General features: G+C 28.4%; 1 protein-coding gene and 1 long non-coding RNA gene across 3 annotated transcripts; both read right to left on the reverse strand.

Moving 5' to 3' along the window:
* Positions 1 to 2,920: 2,920 nt before the first annotated feature.
* Positions 2,921 to 4,098, reverse strand: LOC145031425 (GATA transcription factor 7-like). Its single transcript, XM_078979970.1, has 2 exons — positions 3,907 to 4,098; positions 2,921 to 3,724 (listed from the first exon to the last, which is right to left on the reverse strand). Exons 1-2 carry the CDS (start codon positions 4,033 to 4,035, stop codon positions 3,056 to 3,058), a joined length of 798 nt encoding a protein of 265 aa, XP_078836096.1. The 5' UTR covers positions 4,036 to 4,098; the 3' UTR covers positions 2,921 to 3,055.
* Positions 4,099 to 9,981: 5,883 nt separating this feature from the next.
* On the reverse strand, positions 9,982 to 11,852 carry LOC145031426 (uncharacterized). 2 transcript variants are annotated; one of them, XR_013676946.1, is made up of 5 exons: positions 11,483 to 11,846; positions 11,110 to 11,275; positions 10,950 to 11,028; positions 10,516 to 10,849; positions 9,988 to 10,387 (listed from the first exon to the last, which is right to left on the reverse strand). It is a non-coding gene; the product is annotated as an uncharacterized LOC145031426 (long non-coding RNA). The 2 variants fall into 2 exon arrangements; XR_013676945.1 differs by having other exon boundaries at positions 9,982 to 10,387; positions 11,110 to 11,852.
* Positions 11,853 to 12,853: the final 1,001 nt, after the last annotated feature.

The raw sequence follows: 12,853 nt of genomic DNA on the forward strand, positions 1-12,853 counted from the left end.
ATACCACAGGGATCATTTTTGCAGTTTTGTCCGATTTAAATATAGTGGTATGTATTTAAATTGAAAAAAATGCAATTTATTCATATAATATAATAATAATAAGACATAATAATACAAAAGAGAAAAACCTTTCAAAATCACCGAAAGTTTTTGGCGCCACCTGTTAGGCATGGAGATGAAGATGGTTTCCAATTTTCAAAATGCTTTGTCGGCTTCTTCTCCTCCTATTTTGAATTGTTTACTCTATAATATATAGTACTATATTTTGTTTATTCAAAAAAAAAAAAAAATTAAAAACCATGCAATATAGTTTTACCAAGTTTAGGTTTAGGGTTATTGTTCGAAAGTTATACTTTTAGTTTATGGAAAAGTTACAATTTTTTTTTTAAACAGAAAAATTATGATATCTAATTTTACATAATAATCTATCATTTTCTATTAAAAAATGATTTTTCTGTTAATTTGGACAAAATTTAAATAAGAGAATTTTCAGTTCAAAAAATAGAAGTTAAGACTCTTTTATAAATTATGACAAAATAATAAGATTTTTCTAACAATAATCCTTAAGTTTATATATAATTTGGAAGAAAAGTTTAATTAGTAAACTATAAAATTGCTTTATTAATATTTTGTAGATATTGTTAATAAGTATATACACACATTGACATCGGATTCTTATAAAAAAAGTGTTTTGAAAATAACATAGAATGAATAATGTTTTATTCTTTTTGAAGTAGAGAGAATAATGCTTAGTGTAAAAAATGCTTTATATAAAAAGTTATCAAAAATAAATATTGTATGAATTAATAAGAAGTCTACTTCATAATTACATATGCATTCAATTCTTTAGTATTTGATTTTAACATTTAAAACCTATATAGTCATAACAATATGAATAAATAAATAACGTAAGTAAGTGAAAATGAAAGATATCAGTAATCTAAAACAATGTAGGCCTCAATATTAGTCAACTAGTTGAATTATAAGTAGAATATGTGCTATTTTGATCATTTCCCCCCAATTTTTTCCAATTCAAATTTAAATTCTGTTTGGTAGAAAAAATAAATATGAGGTTAAAAAATAGTCCACATCTGTTTGTCTAACATGATAAACAATTTTATATTGTTTAAATTATTTAACAATATGGCGAAAATATATTTTTTTATCCAAAATAAAAGTATAAAACTATTGCATCTCTATTCTCTATTCTATGCTACTCTCAAAAAGTAAAACTATTGCATCTTATCATATATATTTCAATCAAATATATTTGATTAATCCAATATCTAAAATATGATCTTTAAATAATATCGAAAAGTTTCCTAGACGAAATCTAGGGTGACAGTCCATGGCAATGATGGCACGCATGATAGAACTACATTACATGAAACAAAATTTGGACAAAATCAAATTTTGAATTTTTGGTCGTGTTAAGTGTAAAAAATATGACATTATGTTGTGTTCAAAATTTCACATAATGTTAACATGTGTATGTCGTGTTTTGTAAGATTAATTATGAATTAAATAAACTAAGAATTTATTTTATTTTATCTTTTTCGTATTGATCGTTTTTATCGTGTTTTAATTAAGTTGTTACTGTATTAGTAAAATAAAATGTGAAGATGTATGTTTTAGCTAAAACCAATAAAACTATTTGATTTGTCACCGCTAACAAAATCAAATGTACAGATTTCAAATGGAATATATATATATATATATATATATATATATATATATATATATATATATATATATATATATATATATATATATATATATATATATAAAAGTTTAAAAGCTTAAAAATGATATTTAATTGGAGTAATTATAAAAAAGTTAGGATAGTCACAAAAATGATAATATGATTTTGGGGAACATAGGGATATGACCTATTTTTTTCTAGAAAATTGATGACTCACCAAAAGCCGAAATTAATTTTGTTCTAAATCAATTTTGTTTTACATTAACTTTTTGTTTAAATTAAATATATTTATAATAAAATTAAATATTTTGGATTTCGAACTACCTTGCGGACAAAGTAAAAAAAAAAAAATGTATTTTGAAATTTCAAAAACATGCCAATCCGCATAATATATCGGAAATTTCTAAATTTTTTTTATTGAAATCTAAAAAGAAATCCATATCAAATCGAAATAGATTACGATGCGATGACATAAAAAGTGTTATTTTGTTGATAAATTAGATGTAAGACCTATGTATTATACGGGTTAATTAAAAAAAATAAATATAAAAATTTAAATATTTAAGAACTTTAGATTTATAAGAAAATAAAAAAAATGAATTATAAAAATTGATTTTCTTATCTTATAAATTTAAATAAATAAACAAAATAAACTATGGAAGAATTTTGAAATAAGAAGGTAAATCTATTAATGAAATCGATATTTATTTATTACTATATTTATTATAATTATTACATTAAAATATTATGTAAAATTTATTAAAATAGAAAAACTCATAAAATGACGTATGGAAAAGAAATTAATTCAAAATAACCACAAAATGATATTTGACAAATTGAATGAGAGTGTAACATGTGACAAAAAAAACTTCATTTATTAGAGTAGATGACGATGATGTTCGTTTCATATTTAAAAGGTAAAGAAATTTTTTGATAAATATTTATGGCAGATTAAAGAAAAATACTCGTATAAGAACTACGATCATTTATGTTAATGCTCCATTGTAATGTGGTATGTTTTGTGATTATCCAAAGAAAGTAATATCTTTTTTTTCAGAAAGCGACTATTCTAAAATGACAAAAGTGGAAATAAATTTTCATATCAAACAATTTTTTCTTCTTGGACTACTATCCAAAATGACAAAAATGGAAAAAAAAAGCACGTGTCTAGTCACCAGATATTAGATAACCAGTTGTTTCAATCATATCAACAACGAATTTAGGTAAAAAGGAATAATTAATTAATTAATCAAATTCATATTCAAATCCAAAAGATTTGAAATTTTTATAACATGGGTTTTGATTAATTCCTCATAAACAAAAACTAGAAAAACTAAAAATCGATTCTTTTCATCAAGAACACATTCTCATCTCCAACACTTTCTTGTGAGAATTCGAGTGTTTATAACTCACAAAACTCGGACTCTTTGCTGGTCTATATTCGGGCAGCAGCCTGCCCGACTTGTACCTTACCCCACATGCATTACACAGTGTCTTTGGCCCTTCTGGTCCTGCCCGCCACTGTGGGGTTCTTTGCGAAAGACAATGCCTACATCTCCTCCCCTGCCCGCCACTGCTGCCCTCTTCCTCCTCATGCTTCGTCTCCTTGTACCTTCCCTGCCCGTAATCTTCACTTCTTGTGCTGTTATCACTTGTACCTTTGTTGGGTAAAATCAGCTCGCTGTCTGCTAACCAATAAGCTTGATGGAGCAAAGGAGGATCTGTGTTCATGGGGTACTCTTCTTGAGACATGCATAATCGACTTGTACTTTTTCTATTTCTTTTGCTTCTTGCTTTGCATGGTACAACGAGTTTATGCATGGAAAGATAGTTTCCCGAATGGGGTTTCATTTTCATTTTCATTTTCATTTTCATTTTCACCTCGGTTTCTGCTGTTGTTGTGTTTGTAACTTGTGCATTGGAAGTTGTACTTTGTGGGTTTATTGGCATACAGCTTCCACTGCTTGACAAACATTCCTCCACAAAAATTGACAGCCACTCCGTGTTGATATCCCCTTCTTCCTGCAAAATCTTCCAAATTAGAATAATTTCAAACAAGACTTGTACATCGTGCATCAAAGCTTGTATCTTGCTATGAATTTAACTATTAAAAAAAAAAGGTTTCGGTTTTTGTCGAAAAGTTGTACTTAAATGTACAAGCAAATGAAGCTATGAACACACAGAGGTAATAAGGAATATGGTACCATGGAGTGACCGGAGAAGAGGTCGTCGAGGCTGCCAAGTTTGGAGCATGATGGAGATAGAAGCTGTTGCTCCGGCTGATAATTGGCCGGAATCCCACCTGAAACAGAGATATTCCGGCAGATGTTCATACTCTCTTTCCTTAAAAAGAAAGAAGAAGACGAGAGAACGATTTTTGTTGGAATAAAGCAAGGTTTTGCAACAAGGCTTTTTATTTATTCAGAGTATAAGTACAAATTTGGTCCCTAGACTATCAACTAACGTGCTGTTTTGGTCCGCTAAGAGTTTTTTTTTAAATTTATTATTATTATTATTATTTATTTTACTATTATAATTAGACTAAATTACTGATTCTGTTATGTGGTTTGATCCAATCTGCATGTTTGGTCCAACGTTGAGAAAAATGATATGAATGGTCCCGCTATTTTCCAAATCTTGCACCAATCCCTCATTGAGTTTGTTAACGTTTATTTTTCACATGTGCAACTCACATGAGAACAAAAATGACATTTCTTTTGGTACTTGCTACACCCAATAAGAAAACCACGTTAATATTCTTCAAAGGGTTAATGATATAGAAAGATAACCGAAATTTGATCTTTATTATCCACATTTAGGTAATTATGTTTTTTTTTTTTCCGTTCATATTTGACCATTGAACAAGTCAAATAAGTTTATTAATCAAATGTGTACGAAAAAAGCATGGTTACCTAAATATGGACAAAAAACCCTACTATGAACAAGTCAAACAAGTTTATTAGTCAAATGTGTACGGAAAAAAACATGGTTACCTAAATATGGACAAAAACCAAAGTTTCTTACCTGTTTTGGTAATATTGGACAAAAATCGTCTCTGAGACTATGCCCTGGGATCAGTCTCCGACAGTCAATGAACAATTATGTTAGACTTTGTTTAACCCAGTTCAATCATGACTAGTCATGGGCTAGACTATGTTGCTAGATCTTTAAATCACATACAACCTAGCCCCTTAAGTATATACAACCTAACCCTTAACTAGTTGGCTTAAACTAGTTAGCCCAAGACTTGACCGTTTCCTCATACATAATGATCAGACAACCCAATTTCATGTCACATCAATGGATCTTATGACTACTTGTACTTAACATAAATAACCTAATATTACCAAAATGGGTAATGAACTTTGGTTTTTGTCCATATTTAGATAACCATGTTTTTTTGTACACATTTGACCATTAAACTTATTTGACCTGTTCATAATAGGGTAATGTTACCGCTAATTACTAGTTATATTACCTTATTTTAAACATGTCAAACAAGTTCAATGGTCAAATATGTACGAAAAAAACATGGTTACCTTAATGTGAACAAAAACCAAAATTCGTTACATTTCTAGTTCATTAAACCTTCTCTAAAGTTCCCCATCTGATCTTCTACCCTAGGTTAAAGATTGATATCATAATATTATGAAAAGAAAAATCAAGTTAATTAAGATGTTGCGACTCACAATGTATAGTATTCACACCTTGGAAACTGTTGTGGATATAAAAAAAGTATATAGTAAGTTTATCAATGTAATCTTTAATCCTAAATCTTTCATTAGAATAGTTGTTTTGTTAACAAAGATTTGTTTTATTTACAAAGTTTCTTCCTAATATGTTCTCAATTAGAATCAATCATAGTTGATTTTGTTGAAATAACCTATTAAGTGTGGTCTTATCGCTATTTTATTATAACAATCATATGTCGGGTACAATTATATTATATACTATAATATTTGACATTATGACGTATTATGTTCTTAGACTTTAAATCTACTATAATAAATGAAGGTTTTTTTTTGCCACATGTCTTCTTCTCTTTCATTTGGACACTTGGTATTTTCTAAAAATTTTAAATTTTCTATTTTCCACTTGTCATTTTATTGTATTTTTCATTTTATTAAATTAAAATTCCACATTTAATGTGTAATGTAATATATATGTAAAGTATTTATTAGAAAGAGTTTATATATGTAATGTATTCAATACATTAAAGTTTCAATAATTTTAATAATTCAATTTTTTTTTTCATTTTTCTTATAAATTCAAATTTTTCAAATTGTTAAAATTTCATATATATTTTTAATTAAACCCATGTAATACATGGGTCTCATACCTAGTTATATAGTAGATGGATATGACATATGTTTGAAAATTAAAAAGGCTAAACTTAATGGTTCCTTAACTTACTGTATTACCTTAATCCAGAAACTGTTAATGGGCTAACTAAGGAAAGAAATATCTAAAAATATCATGGGCTTTTACTTCCCTTTAATTATGCATTTATGCACAAACAGGGGAAACGATTTACATACGCGTACGTTTAAAAATTATTGGATGGTTTTTATTTTATTGAAGGTTCATTTGTAATGAGTTTGCCAGTTTGGAAACTTCAATTCGTTTATAATTTAACTAGGTTAAAACCCGTGGAAACCACAGGTAAAAAAAAAAAACACTGTTGATAATTTAAAATGATAATAAAAAATAAAAAAATTTATAAAAAATTATTAAATTACAAAGAGAGAAGTTTTGTCTATAATTTTATAATGATTAGTTAAAATTAATATATACATTATTGTAAATTCGGATATATGTTTTGTATGTATAGACATTTGATAAAATCATGATTTTATACAATACAATATAATTTTAAATAGAGTAAAAAAAAACAACATAAATAATGATAATGATATTGTTATATGGTATTTTTCTTTTTATCTAAATATAATTTCCTTAATTTTCTTATTTCTCTATTTTAAGTGTAGTAGATGTTCTTATTTGTATTTGCATAAACAAAAATATTGTATATTGTTTCAAATAATATAATAGTGACAAAACTGCAAAATTAGTCCTTGTGGTATTCAAAAAACTTTGGATAGGATCCAAAAAGTTTTCAACTTGTATGGATGGTCCAAAATCAAAGTTTTTCTGGGTTTTTGGTCCTTGATACACTTGAAAAGTCGATTTTACCCTTTTCATTTCTTTTTTCTATTTTCTTTATTTATTTTGGTATTTAAAAAATAAAATATAAAGTCTCTCTCTCATCAAACTCAACACTTTAGCTTTGCGAATCTGCATCTCAAATCAAATACAAAATCCTTTCTGTGTTTAAAAAATTTACTCATCGCAACACCAAATTCTTTTGACCAAGAGCCGATAATCATCACTCCATGTGAAGCTGCAATTGATAACTTGATGAATCCATCTCCTCCATTAATTAATCCATGTAACAAACACAAAATTAAAACACAGAAATTGAAAACATTAAAACCTGCAAGTCAAGAACAATCACTCACAAATTTATCTCCTCCTCTAACGAATCCATCCCCTTTGTTTTCTACAATTACATATATGAAATTGAACATGATTTACACCTGTGTTTTGTGTTTTTGTTCATTGAATCAAAATTGAAACCGAAGAAAATAAAAACACAGTGAAAAATAGAAATCGAAACACACATGCACAACCAAAATCAAAATCAAATTCAAACCTTTAACTTCCTCATCGAAATCATTTGTACCATAAGAATATGAAGATTGTTTAAAAACACGGATATTCTAACCCTAGTTTTGTACCATCGACATAATCAAGCCATAGATAATTAGGCAATCGTAATTAGTGACTAAAATCAGACAACAACCAATAAAAATCAGCAATTGATATTGAAGGATGCTTCATTGTTTGATGAGTGGAATCGCAGATCTAGAGGAAAACGAAGACATAGGATCTTCGTCGCTTTTAGTGGCAAGTGGAATTAGCGAGCAGCAAGGTAACTTCTTCCAACAATTAAGCAACGTCGGAGGTGGAGGTTGGCCACCGGAAAAGATGAAGGAGAGGCTAGTGAAGATGGAGGACTGTGGTGAGTAATTTAGGATAAGGTGGTTCGTGACGTTTGGGATGAGAGAGTATGGAGGAGTGTGGTGGTAGTGGTGAGCCTTTCTCAAACGCACAAATTTCGATCATATCTTCACCAGAGCTCAATCCACCATTTTCGTTTATGCTATGCTAATCTTCATCACTTTTTTCTTCTTCACTTTCTCACCTTTCTTTCCCAACAACGTTTTCGTCTCCTCTTATAATCTTCACCAATATCGTCAGTACATCTCTCAGAGTCACCCTAAGTTTAACGAAAATGAGATTCAAAATTACCAGACACTGTGGTTTAGATTGATGAAAATGAGAGAAGAAAGTAGATGAGGAAAATAGGAAGCGGATGAATAGGAGAGAGAGTTAAAGATAGAGAAAAAAAAGTCAAAGAGATAGAGAGAGAGAAAGAAGGGTGTAGGGTGTAGGGTATGAGATTTTTTTATAACTATTAAAATATAAAAATAAATAAAGAAAATTTAAAAAATTAATAATAAAGGCAAAATAATCCTTTCAACTTTTTTAGGACCAAAAACCTAAAAAAACTTTGATTTTGGACCTTCCATGCAAGTTGGAAACTTTTTGAACCCTATCCAAAAATTTTCGAATACCACATGAACCAATTTTGCAGTTTTGTCTATAATAGTCCATGTTGATGCAAAGGTATAAAAGTGGAGGCACATGCCCCCGATGACTAATTTCTTTTTTTACATATAAGGCCCTTAATTTTTTTTTTTTACAGATAAGGCCCTTTAACATTTTAATGAGAGACCTAACTCTCAGACATGAAAATGAAAGTAACGTTCTAGTTTGATCTTTGTGGTGAAAGTAGCATCATTTGTTCTATAAAAATAAGAGTAACAATGTATAAAACTAACATAATTTATTAGACATCACGTTATTAAAATACTATTACTTAATGGTTTTTTGTTCTCCTACACAACCAATCTATTATTCTAATAGTAAAAAAGCTTTATTTTAATTAAATTACTATAAATGATACAATTTCCATGTACAATAATTTATGATATTATAATAAACAAAATAACAAAAATATGTTATTAGTTATATTTTACGTGAATTTGAAAACCCAACCATATGGCTATGTTGGGTGCAATGTCTAAAATGTTCTTTAAGCATGAGATTATAATTTTATCACAACTTAATGAATTAAATACTAAACATTTCTAATAAATAAAGGTGTTTAACATTTTGATAAACATTATGCTTTAACGATCCATTTAATCAAATTTATTTTTATCAAAGTGGTTATATTTATTAGACTTGTTAAAGATATAATATAATGTGGAATTATCCAATTATAAATAAAAATAAAAAATTTCATTTGTAGTATTATACATTTTTATCTAAAGTTGATTTGGTGCTAAACATTAGAAAACAAACTCATTTTCTTTTTTCTACCAATTTGTTGAAATATAATAAAAAAATATATATATTGGTGACACGAAAGAAGAGGATTTGGATCTTAATGTTATCTTTGTTGTACCATCACGTAATTACACCGAATGGGTGGCAGTGGATTCGCATGTCTACATTGATATTGTTTTCTCTCATTTCTCAGTTAGGACATTAATGACAGTAACTTGATATCCTTGATTATGTAATTTTAAAACAAATTAGAACTTGCACCACAAAAAAATGAGATTAGCAAAGAGTGGAAAGCCAAGTGAAGATGGTGAAAGTAATAAATGGAGAGAATGATAAGCTTTGATTCCTTCAATAAATATAAATGTACTTTCAACATTTTACACATAGTAGCAATATACTCATATTGTTTTTTAAGCACAATAACATTATACTTTCAAAAATGGTTTAATAAGAAAAAAAGTATTAACAAATATGAAAATTAAGAAAAGCATTTATGAATTAAAAATCAAAGTAAGATGTTATATTAGATAATAAAATGAAAGTACATTGCTGTTTCTCGCATTTAGCTCTAAGAAAAAACAATATTCTTTCATTTCGTTGTCAAATATAGCATCTTACTTTAATCTCATACTCCTAATTTAATGATTTTTAATTTCAAATAATGTCTAATATAGCAATGTATTGTGCTAGAATTAGTTATGTTGCTATTAATTGATTGTACTTTGAAAGTACAATGTTAGAATCAGCTAAACTTTTCAAAGTATAATATAGCAATGTATTGGTGATAACAACCTTGTATGTGCTTTAAATTTAGTCCAAAGGGAAATGGTACTTTTAAAAAGTTGACAACTAAGTAGTTAAATTTAATAAGTGAAATCCCCTCAAGCATGCCACATGGAAGCTATACTAACAAATATAATTAGTTTATTTGATATTAATGCAAGAAAAAGACTAATGTGACTTTACATGCATAAGAGACAACAATGGGGAATGGAATAACTTCTACTCACTACTCATACAACAATATGATTATTATGTATAAGTTTTAACTTATTACCTCTAAATCATCATGAAATCTAGAGTCTAGAGTACTAATCCACCTGCACCACTTAAACAGACATCAAGGTACCTGTTATCCAAGGATAACAAGTATCGGTCAATAATTATATACTGCATTGAGGATGAACATGGGGACCCTGAGGTTGGAACCTATGTTAAGGGAAAAAGATTAAAAAATATATTTCAAAAAGATGATAGTTTATACTAATTTATCAAGCAAATTAGAAAGAATTCTTACAAAAGTCAGAAACCTTTAATTACAAAAACAATGTACTTACTTGATGCATCACGAATGACTCTCTACAAATGGAGATATCAAACATAGCACTGGAAAATTCTTTGGAAATAACAATTGTTTTTCATGTATTTTCATCAGGTTAACAGCCATTTATCAAGAACTTCTAAATCCTTCACACCATCCTGAAAAACATCAGATTCATCAGCCGTTTCATCTGCACCAAAGTTTTTTCTCTATCCTCGTCACCATACTCTAATTTATATGGTTCTACCTAATCATTTTCGTCAAGATAAGCTTCAAGTGGCTAACTTGTCGAGTTTTACCTTCTCTTGGCAATGCACCCAATATCAAGAGATTTGAGAAAACACAACAACCTATCTCGAACCCAAATGAGAAGAAACAAATCAAACCTCGAAAATGAAATAAAAAATATATATATAAGAAAACAAAAACAAAATAATCAATGGGACTCACAAAAAAACTCATAGGCTTCATTATTAAAAGAAATTGATGAAACAAAGCCCAAAACCTTGGTGTTTTATGTCAAAGAAATCTGCATCAAACACAAATTTACATGGTTTTATCTTCGATTCAGTTAACATGAGGATGCTATGAGAATTGAAGCTAAACTAACCTCCCTGTTTTCATCAAGGGTCTATCTGGATAAGCAACAGCTTTGATATATTAACCCTTAACTTGTGGATGGTGGTTGTGACGAAGGTGGTGGCAGGTGGTGACTTTGATGGAGTACTGAGATCGAGTACCAATTGCTCGACTAACTGCATTTTTCGATCGATATTCTGATTTCCTCGATGGCGTTTGGGAACATAAACAGATATGTGGTAAATTCGTGTATGAAAAAAAATTCAAAAAAGGGTCTCCGTTGGGAACATAAACAAAATATCGATCGAAAAAACTCAATCGCGACCCCAAAACCAATTACAAAAAAGAAATTACACCCAAATTGATTGTAGCTTAGTTTAAATCCAAAATCATAGGCTTATTACCTGGATGTAGCGTTTCGAATGCCGTTTCTTGCAAAGAACCATTGATGGAGAGGGAAGAGGATTAGGGTTTAAGAGATAATCCACCATTGATGGTGAGGGAAGAGGATTAGGGTTTAAGAGAGAATCCACCTTCATCGTGATTAAGTTTGGATATGATTTCTTGCTATGGAATTCCTAATTTCTTGCTATAAATTTGGAACTGATTGCCGATAATTTGCTATACCAATTCAAACTTCAAACGTCAATTTGGAACTGATTGTCGTAGCAAGGAATTCCATAAGCTGAAGCAGAAGGGTATTTATGGAAATTCACTTTGTTATTTGTTATTTTGAGCGGGATAAATTGATCAGAAGGGATTAATTGAATGATACGTGGCAAAATTGCTCTTATTTATTAGATTAGGGGATAATTCCCCTCTCATATCTTTCCTTTGTGATATCCTCAACATTTTGTGTGCTCATCATTTTTATTGTTTACGATTAACGTAAAACAATATAATATTTTGAATAATAAAAGTTAGTAAGCATCACATCTATGGATAAAATTAACCTTTATCCTCTGGATTTTGATGAAAAACATATATTTTCTTAAGTAAAATAATAAAACATATTTATGATATAAGTTGTATTAGTATTCATTTCTTACTAATTCAACCTATGTGTTTTATCAGTTAAACAACTTATTGGTCAAATGAGATATTTTATGTTGCCAAAGATGATGTATTTGGTGACGTATTATAGCCTGTCAATCAAAATCTTCAGTGTGTATATGGCCATTATTATGATTTAAGTAGTACTTACATAACAAACTTCTTAGTTCTAAAATCAGATATAATATTAAAATATAATTTTGAAATCATACATATAATTAAAAACATTTTAAATAATGTAAATTATAAAAATATATTAACTAAACTAACCATAATGAAATAACAGCTTTTTTTTTCTTAAACTAACCATAAAGAAATATATTATTGATAACTTACAAGCACTTATCTGATAAAAAAATATCTCTAAATAACCAACTTAGAAGCACTTTTTTCTGATAAAAATATATTTCAATACAAAATTCAAATTTCGGGAAAAGGCGTCAGGAGTTTTGAAAACAAGTCTAAAATCCGATGAATAATTCTAGAATTTCAAGAAAATACTTCGTTTTTTATTAAAATCTAACAAAAATTAATGAAACATAACAAATAGAAAGTATATACGGTACAAAGGCTTAAAATATAACATTTAACTAAAAACGGTAATATTGTCACTCTGAAATAGACATTGTGGAGATGAGTGGAGAGGCTTTTTTTGAAAAACAATTGTGCAAATGAGAAAAAAAATAAATACGTACTAAGGGATGTTTGGATAAATTAGATTA

This window comes from Lactuca saligna, chromosome 2, assembly GCF_052625555.1.
Source record: "Lactuca saligna cultivar CGN05327 chromosome 2, ASM5262555v1, whole genome shotgun sequence".
NCBI lineage: Eukaryota > Viridiplantae > Streptophyta > Magnoliopsida > Asterales > Asteraceae > Lactuca > Lactuca saligna.

Bases quoted from the DNA above. Each gene is read 5' to 3' on its own strand.
- LOC145031425 (XM_078979970.1), bottom strand. From the start codon at position 4,035: ATGAACATCTGCCGGAATATCTCTGTTTCAGGTGGGATTCCGGCCAAT. The intron at 3,725-3,906 runs GTACCATATTCC...AAGATTTTGCAG, and splicing joins TCTTCTCCGGTCACTCCATG to GAAGAAGGGGATATCAACAC.